We start from the raw sequence: 16671 nt of genomic DNA on the forward strand, positions 1-16671 counted from the left end.
CTGTATAACTTTAAGTCCTTTGGTTCCCCTGGAACTGGTCCGTCTAGCTGTTCTTCTGGGGGAGGGGCCTGCTGTGCTGATTTTCAGGTGTTAGCACTTGGGGGAGCTGCTCTGCCCCTGCCTGCTGCAGGGCTCAGCGGGGGTTGTTTACCCCGTGAGGCCCCAGGAGGAACAGCCGCAGTTGTTAAGGCAGCTCTGGAAGCCTGGATTCAGCCCCCGCAGGACCTATGGGGCTCTTGGTCCCGTCCGCAGGGCCTGGAGGCTCCGGGGTGGGGCCGCTGTTCTGCTCAGCTGGGGCAGGAGCGTCCTTGCTGTCCTGGGCCCTCCGGGCCTCTGCCTGTCCCGGGGGAGGCCGGATCCTGGGCTGTGTCCCGGCGCTCTGTGCTCCAGGGCCTGCGCTGTTGGATTCGCGCTCCTGGTCGCGCAGCCGCCTCTCTCCGGAGCCGCCCGAGCCCCTCCGAGCTGCTCCCGGCCGCGCAGCCCCCTCCGCACGGAGCCTCTTCCTCTGCCCGAGCCGCCGCCGAGCTGCTCCCGGAGCCGCGCAGCCCCCTCAGCGGAGCCCCCGCCACGCCCCGCGGAGCTGCTCCGGGTCCCGCAGTGCGCGCTGCATCCCTTAGGGAGCTCGGCGCACTCTCCCCGGGGCGCAGGTGTCTGTTAGTGTCCCAGGGAGCCCGAGGGCATCCCCGCCCTCCTGGGTCCTGCTCTAACTCCCTGCGAGCCCCTTTCTGCCCGGGAAGGTTGGTGCAGCTCCTGCTTCTCTGGGACGGGGCTCTCCTGTCCTGGGGACACTCGCCCCGGCCTCAGCCCGACTCCTCGCGGGGCCCTCCCCCTCGGAGGCCTTTTGTTTCTTTATTTCTTTATCCCCATCTTCCTACCTTGAGAGAAGCGCGAACTCTTCTCACTGTAGCATTGCAGCTGTTGCCTCTTTAAATCTCAGGCCGAATTCGTAGATTTTCAGGATGATTTGAAGGTTATCTAGGTAATTTGGTGGGGACAGGTGATTTGGGGACCCTACTCTTCCGCCATCTTGCCCCTCCTCCCCCTAATCCTAAAATTTGTATGGAACCAGGAAAGTCTCTGAATAGCCAGAGCAATCTTTTTTTTTTTTTCTTTTTTGCCAGAGCAATCTTGAAGAAGAAAAGCAAAGCTGAAGGCATAAGAATTCTGGACTTCAAGTTATATTACAAAGCTGTAGTCATCATGCAGTATGGCACTGGCACAAAAACAGAAACATTGATTAGTGGAACAGAATAGAAAGCCCAGGAATGCACCCTTAGCTATATGGTCAACGAATCTTTGACAAAGCTGGAAAGAATATCCAATGGAAAAAAGACAGTCTATTCAACAAATGACGTTGGGAAAACTGGACAGCAATGTACAGAAGGATGAAACTAGACCACTTTGTTACACCACACAAAAATATATTCAAAATGGATGAAAGTCCTAAATGAGAGATTTAATTATAAAAAATCCTAGAAAAGACCACAGGCAGTATCCTCTCTGACATCTGTCAAAGCATTTTTTTTCCTAGAGAAGTCCCCTATGGCAAGGGAAACAAAGGCAAAAATGAACTATTGGGACTTCCTCAAGATAAAAAGCTTCTGCAGAGCAAAGAAAACAATCATCAAAACTAAAAGGCAGCCTACAGAATTGAAGACCACATTTGTAAATGACATATCTGATAAGGTATTATTATTCAAAATATATAAAGAACTTATCAAACTCAATACCCTAAGACCAAATAATCCAGTTTAAGAAATGGCAGAGGACTTGAATACATTTTTCTAAAGAAGACATACAGATAGCTAGCAGACACATGAAAAGATGCTCAATGTCACTCATCATCAAATAAATATAAATTAAAACCATCATGAGGATACCTGGGTGGCTCAGTCAGTTAAGCGTCTGCCTTCAGCTTAGGTTATGATATCAGGGTCCTAGGATCAAGCCCTGCATCAGGTTCCCTGCTCAGCAATGAGTTTGCTTCTCCCTAATCTTCTCCCAAACGTGTTCTCTCCTCTCTCTCTCTCTCTCTCTCTCTCTCTCTCAAATAAAGAAATAAAATCTAAAACAAAACAAAACACAATGAGATACCACCTCATGCATCTCAGAATGGCTACAATTAACCACACAGGAAACAACACATGTTGACGAGGATGCAGAGAAAGAGAAACCCTCTTACACTGTTGGTGGGAGTGCAGGCTAGTGCAGCCACTCTTGGAAACAGTATGGAGATTCCTTAAAAAGTTAAATATAGAACTACCCTAAGACCCATCAATTGCACTACTAAGTATTTACCCAAAGGACCAAAAATACTGATTTGAAGGGGCACATGCATGTGTGTGTGTGTGTGTGTGTGTGTGTGTAGAGAGAAAGAGAGAATAAAATGAATGAGTTCAGCAATAAAATGAATGAGTTCTTGCCTTTTGCAATGACATCAATGGATAGGATTTCTCATAGTAAGTGAAATAAGTCAGAGAAAGACAAATACCATTTTATTTCACTCATATGTGGAATTTAAGAAACAAAGCAGATGAACAAAGAAAAAATAGAAAAGGGGGAGGAAAATAATAACAAACTCTTAACTGTAGAGAAGAAACAGAATTGCTGGAGTGGGTGGTGGGAGTGATGGGTATTAAGGAAGGCACTTGTGACGAGCACTAGGTGCTGTATGTAAGTGACTTTTCCTCCAATAAGTAATGGGCTGTTATTCTCTGGCTACCTTACAGGATTTTCTTTGTTGATAGTTTTAAATTTTGATATGAGGTGTGTGATGAGGATTTCTTTGTATATATTCTTTTGGAATTTATTCAGTCTTGAATCTGTTGTTATATCTTTTGAGAAATTTGGGAAGTTTCAGACTTTATTTCTTTGAGTAGCTTTTTAGTCTTGCCTTCTTTCTTCTTTCCTGAGACCCCAATGACACAAATGTTGGGTCTTTGATATAGTCCCACATACGCCTTTAGCTCTTTCTCTCACGTGTTTTTTGTTTTGTTTTTTTTTTTAGTACATTTTCCCCTCTTTTTCATATTAGGTAATTTCTGTTTTTCTCTCTTGAAATTCGCCGATTCTTTCCTCTAACCTCTCCATTCTTTCCATTGAGCCTTCCTATTGAGTTTTGAAATTGTGGTTATTACAGTTTTCAGTAGTTATTAATTTATTGCCTCTTGAAATTTTTATTTTTATTTTTTTGCTGAAACTTTCCATTTCTTTACTGATATTTATATTTTCATTTGTTTCATGTATCTTTGTAGTTGTTTACTGAACTTTTTTATAATACTGCTTTAAAATCCTTTTCAGAAAGCTAAGAAATCTTAGTGTTGGGGAAGGAGGGGCAAGATGGCGGAAGAGCAGGCTCCCCGAGTAACCTGTCCCCACCAAATTACCTAGATAACCTTCAAACCATCCTGAAAATCTACAAATTCGGCCTGAGATGTAAAGAGAGACCAGCTGTAATGCTACAGTGAGAAGAGTTCGCGCTTCTATCAAGGTAGGAAGACGGGGAAAAAGAAATAAAGGAACAAAAGGCCTCCGAGGGGGAGGGGCCCGCGAGGAGCCGGGCTGAAGCCGGGGCGAGTGTCCCCAGGACAGGAGAGCCCCGTCCCGGAGAAGCAGGAGCTGCACCAACCTTCCCGGGCGGAAAGGGGCTCGCAGGGAGTTAGAGCAGGACCCAGGAGGGCGGGGATGCCCTCAGGCTCCCTGGGACACTAACAGACACCTGCAAGAGCAGGAGAGTGCTCCGAGCTCCCTAAGGGCTGCAGCGCGCACGGCGGGGCCGGAGCAGCTCGGAGGGGCTCGGGAGCGGCTCCAGGGAGGGAGCTGCAGGGCGGGAGCGCGAATCCACCAGCGCAGGCCCCGGAGCACAGGGCGCCGGGACACAGCCCAGGATCCGGCCTCCCCCGGGACAGGCAGAGGCCGGGAGGGCCCAGGACAGCAAGGACGCTCCTGCCCCGAGCTGAGCAGATCAGCGGCCCCGCCCCGGAGCCTCCAGGCCCTGCAGAAGGGGAGAGCCGAGAGCCCCGAGCCCCGTAGTTCCTGCGGAGGCTGAATCCAGGCTTCCAGAGTTGCCATAGCAACTGCTGCTGTTCCTCCTGGGGCCCCACGGGGTAAACAACCCCCGCTGAGCCCGGCAGCAGGCAGGGGCAGAGCAGCTCCCCCAAGTGCTAACACCTGAAAATCAGCGCAACAGGCCCCTCCCCCAGAAGACCAGCTAGACGGACCAGTGATACTCCCCCGTGTTCCAATACAACTTGTTTCTGGCCACTCTGCACTGAGCAAAATGACTAGAAGGAAAACCTCACTTGAAAAGAAAGAATCAGAAACAGACCTCTTTCCCACAGAGTTACAAAATCTGGATTACACTTCAATGTCAGAAAGCCAATTCAGAAGCACCATTATACAGCTACTGGTGGCTCTAGAAAAAAGCATTAAGGACTCACGAGACTTCATGACTGCAGAATTTAGATCCAATCAGGCAGAAATTAAAAATCAATTGAATGAGATGCAATCCAAACTAGAAGTCCTAACGACGAGGGTTAACGAGGTGGAAGAACGAGTGAGTGACATAGAAGACAAGTTAATGGCAAAGAGGGAAACTGAGGAAAAAAGAGATAAACAATTAAAGAACCATGAAGACAGATTAAGGGAAATGAACGACACTCTAAGGAAGAAAAACCTACGCTTAATTGGGGTTCCCGAGGGCGCCGAAAGGGACAGAGGGCCAGAATATGTATTTGAACAAATCCTATCTGAAAACTTTCCCAATCTGGGAAGGGAAACAGGCATTCAGATCCAGGAAATAGAGAGATCCCCCCCTAAAATCAATAAAAACCGTTCAACACCTCGACATCTAATAGTGAAGCTTGCAAATTCCAAAGATAAAGAGAAGATCCTTAAAGCAGCAAGAGACAAGAAGTCCCTGACTTTCATGGGGAGGAATATTAGGGTAACAGCAGACCTCTCCACAGAGACGTGGCAGGCCAGAAAGGGCTGGCAGGATATATTCAGGGTCCTAAATGAGGAGAACATGCAACCAAGAATACTTTATCCAGCAAGGCTCTCATTCAAAATGGAAGGAGAGATAAAGAGCTTCCAAGACAAGCAGGAACTGAAAGAATATGTGACCTCCAAACCAGCTCTACAAGAAATTTTAAGGGGGACTCTTAAAATTCCCCTTTAAGAAGAAGTTCAGTGGAACAATCCACACAAACAAGGACTAAATAGATATCATGATGACACTAAACTCATATCTGTCAATAGTAACTCTGAACGTGAATGGGCTTAATGACCCCATCAAAAGGCGCAGGGTTTCAGACTGGATAAAAAAACAGGATCCATCTATTTGCTGTCTACAAGAGACTCATTTTAGACAGAAAGACACCTACAACCTGAAAATAAAAGGTTGGAGAACCATTTACCATTCAAATGGTTCTCAAAATATATCCTAAAAACTATAGAACACTTCTGAAAGAAATTGAGGAAGACACAAAGAGATGGAAAAATATTCCATGCTCATGGATTGGCAGCATTAATATTGTGAAAATGTCAATGTTACCCAGGGCAATTTACACGTATAATGCAATCCCTATCAAAATACCATGGACTTTCTTCAGAGACTTAGAACAAGTTATTTTAAGATTTGTGTGGAATCAGAAAAGACCCCGAACAGCCAGGGGAATTTTAAAAAAGAAAACCATATCTGGGGGCATCACAATGCCAGATTTCAGGTTGTACTACAAAGCTGTGGTCATCAAGACAGTGTGGTACTGGCACAAAAACAGACATATAGATCAATGGAACAGAATAGAGAACCCAGAAGTGGACCCTGTACTTTATGGTCAACTAATATACGATAAAGGAGGAAAGACGATCCACTGGAAGAAAGACAGTCTCTTCAATAAATGGTGCTGGGAAAATTGGACATCCACATGCAGAAGAATGAAACTGGACCACTCTCTTTCACCATACACAAAGATAAACTCAAAATAGATGAAAGATCTAAATGTGAGACAAGATTCCATCAAAATCCCAGAGGAGAACTCAGGCAACACCCTTTTTGAACTTGGCCACAGTAACCGGAGAAGGACAAACAGTGTATGTTCTCATTCATTTGGGGAATAAGAATAATAGTGAAAGGGAATATAAGGGAAGGGAGAAGAAATGTGTGAGAAATATCAGAAAGGGAGACAAAACATAAAGACTTCTAACTCTGGGAAATGACCTAGGGGTGGTGGTGAATGTGTGACGGGCACTGAGGGGGACACTTGACGGGATGAGCACTGGGTGTTATTCTGTATGTTGGTAAATTGAACACCAATAAAAATTAATTTATATAAAAAAAAAGAAAAAAGAAATCTTAGTGTTGGTGGCTGTTCACTGTCTTTTATCATTCAAGTAGAGATATTCTGAGTTTCTTGGTTTGACAAGTGATTTTTTAAATTGTCACCTGGAAAATGTAGGTATTGTGAAACTCTGGATCGTATTTAAATCTTGCATTTTCTCTTACCTTTGTTGACAAAGCCCCACTGGAGTAATGGAGGCAAAATTGCCTCATTTTTACCAAATGTGGATGGGAGTCCAGATTCTCCATTATGTTTCCATTGATATCTTGGAATGAAGTGGTACTAAGTGTTGGGTGGAGCAGGAGTTCAGGCTCTTCATTCTAGTGATACCACTCTGTCTGGAAGGGGTTACCACTCTCCCATGTGGCTTTGCCTCCCACTGTTGGAGCAGGTAGCCTCATTCCCACTTGGCTATGGTGATAATCTTGACTTTCCAGTATCTTTTGTCTGATATCACGCCAGGTAGGAAGGTGAAAGGTATTGGTTAGAAGATGGGAGTCTAATCTTTCCATGTAGTCTCCACTGGCACTGTGTGTGTTTATGGGGGCTGAGTGGTCTCATTACTGCTAAGCATGCCTGAATCTCTACTGAGGTTCTTCTCTAGCACCAGCCTTGCTGAATGAAGGAGGGAAAGAGTTTGAAAGGCATTGGCACACCTCATTACAGCCTGGCAAGAGTGAAGGTTAGGTTTTCCACTTGGCCTTTGCTGGTATGGTGGGGGTGGGACTGTAGATTTTCCTAGGATATTTGTTTGAAGTAGAGTAGTTATCTAAAAGTTTTTAGTATTGCTAAGCTACCCATTCCTAATCTTTTGGCTAGAGAGAGCTTGCTATTCTTGAGGAGTGTATGTGTATGTGTGTGTGTGTGTGTGCATATATGCTCACATGCGTGTGCATGCCTATTGGTGTTTCTGAATTTCTGTCTTTTCTATTATTCAGTCAGGGACATATGAGGGAAAAAAAAGGCCAGGGGTATCATTTATGTGTTATTGACTAAGTTCCAATGACACTAACTGATCTTCCTTTTTCTGTGTATTTTCAGAGTATTCTTATGTTTTATCTAGAAAATGCCCAGAGGTTTTAGTGGTACTTAGAGGAATACAATATATATACTCCATCTTTGGAGGTAGAAGCCTCTCTACTGTTCCTTTATTTTTTAAACAATATTGAATTATACCCCATATATAACAGAGCTCACCCATTTAAAGTGTGAATTTTATTGTTTTTTATTATACTATCAAGGTTGTGCAAACATCAGTACCATCTAACTCAAGAACATATTCATTAACCAAACCAAAACAAAACAATCCTGTACCTATTAGTTGTCACTGCCCATTCCCCTTCCCTCAGCCTCAGGAAACCACTAATCTGATTTTCTTTCTGTAGATTTGCCTAATCTCGATATTTAAAATGGAAATGATACAATATGTGTCTTTTTGTGTCTTGTTTCTTTCACTTTTATGATTTCACGGTTCATCCAAGATGTAGAATGAATCAATATTTTCTTTTTTGTGTCTGAATATTATTCTATTATATGGATATACTACATTTTGTTTATCCATTCATCAATAGATGGACATTTGGAATGTTTCCACCCTTTGGCTATTATATATAAAACTACTATAAATGTTTGTGTAATTTTTTTGTATTCACTTATATTTTATTTCTCTTGTGTATATACCTAAGAGATGAATTGCTCAGTCATATGGTAACTTTACATTTAACCACTTCAGGAACCACCACACTGTTTTCCAAAGTGGCTACAGAATTTTATATTCCTACCAGCAATGTGTAAGTGTTCCAGTTTCTTCCCATACTTTCCAATGCTTATTATTATTTACCAGCAATGTGTAAGTGTTCCAGTTTCTTCCCATCCTTTCCAATGCTTGTTATTATTTTCCTTTTTAGTTATAGCTATTCTAGTGGATATGAAGTATTAATTTGTGGTTTTAATTTTCATTCCTTAATGAATAATGACTTGAGGCATTTTTTGAGGCATTTATTATCCATTTGTTTATCTTTTATGGAGAAACATCTATTTATGTCCTTTTGCCATTTTTAAATTGAAATGCTTGCCTTTTTTGTTTTCAACTTTAAAAAATTCTTTATATATTCTGGATATATAAGACCCTTATCAGACACAGGGTTTGCAAATATTTTATCCTATTCTACAGATTGTCTTTTCACTTTCTTCACAGTAGTTGTCAATGAACAAAATGTTTTAATGAAGTTTATCTATTTTTTCTTTTGCCAGATATACTTTTGTTGTCACATATGAATCCTTTGAAAAAATCAAAGGGTATTCCTTGAAAATATAGTACTGTTCTTCGATTCTTAAGGAAAAAAAAAACATACTACCTGAAAATGGACTCCAACTCTTTGAGATAAGAGTGTTATGGTTTTAGCTCTTATACTTAAATCTATGATCACTTTTGAGTTAATTTGTGTGTTTGGTGTTAAATAGGGAACCAATTTAATTATTTTGCATGCAAATATCCAATTTTACTAGCACAATTTATTGAAAACATTTATTTCCTTAATGGATTATGTTAGCAACCTTGTCAAAACTATAAAGTAAGGTTTATTTCTGGACTCTCAGTTATATTCTATTATCTATGTCTATCCTTATGCCAGTATTGCAATGGCTGGATTACTGTAACCTTATAGTAAGTTTTGAAATTTGGGAATTTGAGTCCTCAAACCTTGTTCTTTTCTTTTAAAGTTTATTTTGGAAATTCTGGGTCCTTTTTGCATTTACATAAGAATTTCACAATTGAATTCTGCTAAAAAGGCAACTGGAATTCCAATAGAAATTATACTGAATCTGTAGATCAAATATTAGGAATATTGCCATCTTAACACTACTAAGTATTTTGATCCATGAACATGAAATGTCTTTCCATTTATTTTGGTTCTCTTTAATTTCTTACAATACTTTATAGTTTTCAGAGTATGTTTTAAATTTATTTTAATGTTTATTCCTAAGTACTTTATTTTTCAATATTTTTAAAAAAGATTTTATTTATTTATTCATGAGAGACAAACACACAGAGAGGCAGAGACATAGGCAGAGGGAGAAGCAGGCTCCCCACCAGGAGCCTGATGTGGGACTCAATCCAAGGACCCCAAGATCATGACCTGAGCCAAAGGCAGATGCTCAACCACTGTGCCACCCATATGCCTCATTATTTTTCAATATTTTTTATTCAATTGTAAATGGAATTGTTTTCTTAATTTCAATTTTGAACTGTTCACTGCTAATGTATAGAAATGCAGTTGATTTTTTATGTTGATTTTGTATTCTTCAACCTTGGTTATTAATTATAATGTTTTTTCTGTAGATTCTTTAAGATTTTCTACATATAAAATCATGACTTCTAAAAATGTAGTTTTACTTCTTTTCCAATCTGTACATCTTTCTTTTTCTTATCTAATTCCCCTGGTTAGAGCCTTTAGTATAATTTTGAACAGTAGCAGTGAGAGTGGAAATTCTTGTCTTATTCCTGAAATTAGGGGGAAAGCATTCAGTCTTTCATCATTAAGTATGATGCTATCACTGGGTTTTTCATAGATGCCTTTTATCAGGTTGAGGAAGTTTCCTTCTGCGACTATTTTGTTGCATGATTTTTACCATGAAAATTTGTTAGATTTTGTCACGTTATTGTTCTGCTTTTATTGAGATCATCATTTGGATTTTGCCCTTTATTTTATTAAAAAGTGTATTACATTAATTTTTTAAAAAAATTTAATGAAAATTTCATTCATAATAAGTAATTTTATCATTTTATCATAAGAATATTTTTTAAAGATTTTAAAAATTTATTCATGAAAGACACAAAGAGAAAGGCAGAGACATAGAGCAAGAAGCTGGCTCCCTGCAGGGAGCCTGATGCAGAACTTGATCCCAGGACCCAGGATCACAATCTGAGCCAAAGGCAGACGCTCAACCACTGAGCTACCCAGGTGCTCCATGATAAGAACAATTAACATGACATCTATCTTCAACAAAATTTTAAGTGCACGATACATTATTTTTCACTATAATACTATAGGCACAATGTTGTACACTGTATCTTTAGAATTTATCTTGCATAACTGAAACTTTGTATCCATTGAACAACTTTCCATTTCCCTTTCTCCAGTCCCACACAATCATGATTCTCCTCATTGTTTTTATGAGTTTCACTATTCTAGGTACCTCCCATTGTGGAATCCTATAGCATTTATGTTTCAGACTGGCTTATTTCACTTAGCATAATGTCCTTTAGTTTCATCCATGTTGCATATGCCAGGATTTTCTTGTTTTTAAGGCTGAATAATATTGCATTGTGGATATGTATCACATTTTCTTTATCCGTTCATATACTTATGGAGATATATGTTGTTTCCATATCTATGGTATTGTGAATAATCTGTAATGAATTTGGAATACAAATATCACTTCAAGTTTTTAATTTTGATTTTCAAATATATACCCAGACATGGGATTGCTGCATCATATGGTACTTATATTTTATTTTTCTTAAGGACCCTCCATACTGTTTTCCATAGTGACTGCATCATTTTATGTTCCCACCATTAGTGTACAAAGTTCCAATTTCTCCATATCCACACAAATATTTGTTATATTTTCTTTTTAAGTTTTATTTAAATTTCAGTTAGTTAATGGACAATTCAATATTAGTTTTAGGTGTACAATACAGTGATTAAGCACTTCCATAGAACACGCTATATTTATCACAAATGTGCTCCTTAATCCCTATCACTTATATAATCTATCCCTCCATCCACCTCTTCTCTGGTCACCATCAATTTGTTCTCTGTAGTGAAGCGTCTGTTTCTTGGTTTACCTCTTTTTTTTTCTCCTTTACTCATTTATTTTGTTTCTTAAATTCCACATGAGTGAAATCATATACTCTCTAGCTCCATCCATGTTGTGGCAAATGACAAGATTGCATTCTTTTTTATGGCTGAGGAATATTCTACTTTAGATATGTATAATTTCTTTATCCATTTATCAGTCAATGGATATTTGGGCTGTTTCCACAATTTGCTTATTGTAGATAATGCTGCTAAAACATTGGGATGCATGTATCCATTTCAATTAGTATTTTTGTTTTTTTTTTTGTTTTTTGTGGTTTTTTTTTTTTTTGGTAAATACTTAGTAGTGAAATTGCTGGATCATAGGGTAGTTCTATTCTTAACATTTAGAGGAAACTCCATGCTGTTTTCTAAAGTGGTTGCACCAGTTTCCATTCCTATCAATCATTCAAGAGGGTTTCACTTTCTCCACATGCTCACCAACATCTTTCACTCTTGTGTGGTTAATTTTAGCCATTCTGATACGTGTGAAGTGATCTTATTGTAGTTTTGATTATCACCTTTGTGATTATGAGTGATGTTGAACATCTTTTGTATTCCTATTGGCCATCCATATGTCTTCTTGGAAAAATGTCTATTAATGTCTTTTCCCATTTTTTACTGGATTTTTGGGTTTTGGGTGTTAGGTTTTATAAGTTATTTATATATTTTTGGATACTTACCCTTTATCAGATAAACACTTGTTATGTTTTTTTTTGTGTGTGTGTGTTTTATGTTTTTAAATAACTATCATAACAGGTGTAAGGTTATATCTCATTTTGATTTGAATTACCTTGATGATTAATGATATTGGCCATATTTTTATATACCTGTTGACCATTTGTATGTCTCTTTTGGAGAAATGTCTATATAAATAAATTTTATTTTTTAAAAAACAGGTTATTTATTTTACTTTTTACTTGAGTTGTAAGAGTTCTTTAAATATTTTGAATGTCAACTCCTTATCAGATATATGTAGTTTGCAAATATTTTCTTCAATTCTATGAGTTGTCATTTTAGTATGTTGAGTTTTTCTTTGATGGTATAGAAGTATTTTTGTTTGAGGTATTCACACTTGCCTTTTTTTTCTTCTGTTGCTTGTGCTTCTGGTGGTATAGTCAAGAAATCATTGCCTAGACCAATGCCATGTTTTCCCCTATATTTTCATCTAAGTTTTACAATCTCAGTTTTTAAGTATTTAATCCATTTTGAGTTTATGTAAGATGCAAGATAAGGATCTAATTTCATTATTTTTCATGTGGATATCCCATTTTCACAGCACCATTTGTTTGAAGAGTCTATCCTTTCTCCATTATGTATTCTTGGGGTCTTGGTCAAAGATCAGTTGAGCATATATGAGCAGATTTATTTCTGGAGTCTTTATTCTGTTCCATTCATCTGTGTGTCTGTATTTATGCCAGTACCATACTGTTTTGATTACTGTGGTTTTGTAATATAATTTTAAGCCAAGAAGTATATTTCAAGCTTTGATTTTTTTTCTCTCAAGATTGCTGTGGATATTTGGGATATTTTGTGATTCCATATGAATTTTAGGATTGTTTTTCCTGTTCCTGTAAAAACTGTCATTGAGTATTTGCTAGAGATTGGATTGAATCTGTAGATCACTTTGAGAAGTGTGGACATTTTAACAATGTCATGCCTTCCAATTCACGAACATGAAATGTCCTTCCATTTATGTGTGTCTTCTTTAATTTATTTCAACAACATTTTGTAGCTTTCAGAGTACAGGGTATGTTTTTTAACAACCTTGATTAAATTTATTCCTAGACATGTTCTTTTTGATAAAATTGTAATTGGGATTGTTTTCTTAATTTCTTTGTCTGATATTTCTTTATTAGTATGTAGAAACACAGTGGACTTTTGTATGTTCATTTTCTATCTTGTTACTTTAATGAATTTGTTTATTAGTTCTCACAGGATTTCGTGGAGCTTTTAGGGTTTTCTACATATCAGATCATGTCATCTGCAAAAAGAGATAGTTTTAATATTTTTGTATGTTGAAATTACATTTTGTCTTTGGATAAGACATTCTTGGCTATGGTGTATAACCATTTTTACAGGCTATTGAATTTCAATTGCTCATACTTTGTTGAGCATTTTTGCACTAATATTCATAATTGCTTTTTCTCTATGCCTTTTTTTCCTTTTCTTGTGATATCTTTGTCTGGCTTTGGTATCAAGGAATTATTGCCCCATAGAATGAGCTAGAAAACTAGTCTTATATAATTAGTTGGAAGAGTTCTCTACCTTCATTTTATCTCACGGATTTCATTAGTGGAGAAATATATTGTATAATTTGAGGTACTTCTTTGACAAATAATTAATTTTTTACACTGACGAAAGAAGGGTAGATAAAGCATGTACACAACACCTGAAACATCAATAGGCAAATGTGATATGAGGATTAATTCTCTAGAAGTTTTTTTTTGTTAAGGATTAAACTTAAAGCATCCAGATAGGGTGAAAAAGGTACAAATAATGAGCTGAGAAACCAAGGTATATATTAAATTTAAATATTTTTAAATGCGATGTTATTTTATAACATCTACAACATGTTTTGCCCTATTATTATTTTGGATTAGTTGTGACCTATGAGCTAGAGACTATTATTCATGCCATTTTCAATGTAAATAGTTCAAGGCATGATTTTCTATTTGTCCTAAAGGATGTTTTTGATGATAAATATACATCTTTATATCTATTTCTATTACAATCATATCTCAAGACTAGACATCAATCCCTCCTTTTTCCCATTTTGTAAGATCATGGCAAACAAAGCCTTTAACATTAATAATTTAACATTGCAGATTAAAATGACAAGGTGTTTTGAAATAAATTAACTTAATCTCAGTTCCTATTACCCATATCTGAAAATCACATTAGAAAGGAATCTAATGCTATTTGTAAGGATGTAGTTATTATGACGACCACTTCTGGGAATAATTTGACAATCTCAAACAAGGCAGATCAAGCTAGTAGTTTTTACACCTTTTAGAAACCCCCTTTTGGATCTTTTTTTTCCTTTGTATCAAAATCCATCAGGGTCAACTGCAACACTTTTGATACTGTCTGACATATTTTGATCAATATAACAGAATTTCACTTTTAAAAAATCACTTGCACCTGATATACAGATTTGTTATAGGTCTCAAAGCATACTTATTTAAACCATCATCTGGAAAACCAGTAATAACACATAAAACAAACTGAACATAATCAGAGTGTATTTATGTTCTCTTTAACCTACAGCCTTTCTTAAATGATGAACAAACCATGGTGAGTGTGTGTGAAAGTATGTCTGCATGGGCACACATACACACACGTATTTTTATGAATCTAAATTCCAAAAGCAACTTTTGAGATTGTATTGAATTAAAATATGAGAGCTCAAATAATATAAACTTACTTGTTATTACTAATTTTACATTAATAGTCTTATATACATAAAGCTCTGGCCTAAGAGATTTCCTATGGAATTATTAGAGTTGTATTATTCAGTTACATGTCTATATTCAGGTTTAAACTAATTGAAAATATAGTCATTTGAGTACAAAAGTAAACAAAATGATCAGTTTGCTTGATTCTTCCCTATTATAAAACATATCACTTTTAAATACATTTTACTCATCTTTTTTTTAAGACTTTCATAGTTACCTATCATTCTAGGGGTGCCTGGGTGGCTCCATTAGGTAAGCATCTACCTTAGGCTAAGGTCATGATCTCAGAGTCCTGGAATGGAGCCCTGCATTAGGTTCCCCACACAGTGGGGAGCTTGCTTCTCCCTCCCCCTCTGCCCATCCCCACTGCTCATGCTTTCTCTCTCTCTCTCAAATAAATAAATAAAATGTTTTTTTTTAAAAAAGCCTTCCATAGTTATCTATCATTCTAGCAATATTTGTTATTCAATGATAAAATATACTGTTAATATTTATGAAACTGATATATTCTGATCCAAAATAAGTGATTTATAATTTCAGTGACAAATCAAATAGTCATAGTAATGTATTTTTATTTATTCTAATTTATTTTTTAAAGATTTCATTTATTTATTCATGAGAGACACACACAGAGAGAGAGAGAGAGACAGAGACATAGGCAGAGGGAGAAATAGGCTCCATTCAGGGAGTCAGATGTGGGACTCCATCCTAGGTCTCCGAGATCACACCCTGAGCTGAAGGCAGATGCTCAACTGCTGAGCCACCCAGGTGTCCCTATTTGTTTTAATTTAAATATTCTTGTCATTTTGACAAGAATTTATTTGAGATAAGAGTACTACACGTTAATATAATCACAAAATAATGTGTATTTTTAAAAGTAAAAAAACTTCAATTTATACAATTTATAGGCTGAATCTTCAAATAATTAATATTTTAAAGGTTTTTGTTCATTCATTATGAGTGCACTTGTCTGCATAATCATAGTTTACAGGTCCCTAGGTACATTTTTAAAAGTATTTAAAAGTCTTTTATGAATGAAAGTGTAGTTAGATATATTAGTTACTGTGTAGATGTTTATAAACAGAAAAATCTTGATGATTTCAATGGTGACAAAAGATCAAAGCTGATTTTATTAAAGTATTATAATACTGAATGTTATAGAAATTGAATTAGCATCTGATATGGCAATGATAGAATAAGAAAAATAGTTTACACATGCATACTTTTCTTCAAGGTTACTATTTGGGTCCTTTCTGTGATTTCAGTTGATTATTTTTATAAATAATATTTTTTTTTGTCTCACATTAATTCAGGCTTTGGAAATGCTATGATGAAGGATATCTTGTCCTCAAGTAGCTCACCGATATGGTTATAAGTCTTTTGAAATAAGTGATATATTCTCTAAATAGAGATTATTTTCTGTGAACTTTGTATTAGGCATAAGAGTCTATACATTTACATGAATATTTCTAATAGATATATTTAATATTATTTGTTTTTAGAATATTTAAAAATTTTCTAGCATATTGGTAGGTGTCTTCTAAAGTAACATTTTCATAAATGTGTTATACAGTGAGCTTAAACTTACAGTAACCCATGTTTACTCATTTATTCATTCATTGTAAACATATATTGAGAGTTCAGCTTTCAACAATATCAAGTTAGATACACTGAAGAGATCTCCTGCTACAATATAATTAAATCTTCACTAAAGGAACATACTTTTTAAAGCATTGTTGGACTCACAAATGGTAATTCCTAGTGAACAAGAAAAGAAGGAAAGAAAAATACAGGAACAGAGAAAGGCAGAAAAGAATGATGAAAGGAAAGAAGAAAGTATGCATGGAATTGAAACCAAGAGTCCAAGAAATTTGCTCTAAACAATGACAGGGTGACGGGCACTGAGGTGGGCACTTGATGGGATGAGCACTGGGTGTTATTCTATATGTTGGCAAATTGAACACCAATAAAAAATAAATTTATAAAAAAAAATAAAGGAAAGCTTGGCTGCCA

The 16671-nt window shown here is 37.2% G+C and overlaps 1 protein-coding gene across 1 annotated transcript in view; it reads left to right on the top strand.

Moving 5' to 3' along the window:
* DACH2 (dachshund family transcription factor 2) overlaps positions 1-16671 on the top strand; it is a 636043-nt gene that overhangs the window by 561245 nt on the left and 58127 nt on the right. The window contains exons 11-13 of the mRNA XM_055338054.1: positions 3592-3600; positions 8539-8558; positions 9854-9867. Of these exons, the coding sequence (XP_055194029.1) occupies positions 3592-3600; positions 8539-8558; positions 9854-9867 (43 nt within the window). The remainder of the gene's footprint in view (positions 1-3591; positions 3601-8538; positions 8559-9853; positions 9868-16671) is intronic.

This window comes from Nyctereutes procyonoides, unplaced genomic scaffold, assembly GCF_905146905.1.
Source record: "Nyctereutes procyonoides isolate TBG_1078 unplaced genomic scaffold, NYPRO_anot_genome, whole genome shotgun sequence".
Taxonomy (NCBI): Eukaryota; Metazoa; Chordata; class Mammalia; order Carnivora; family Canidae; genus Nyctereutes; species Nyctereutes procyonoides.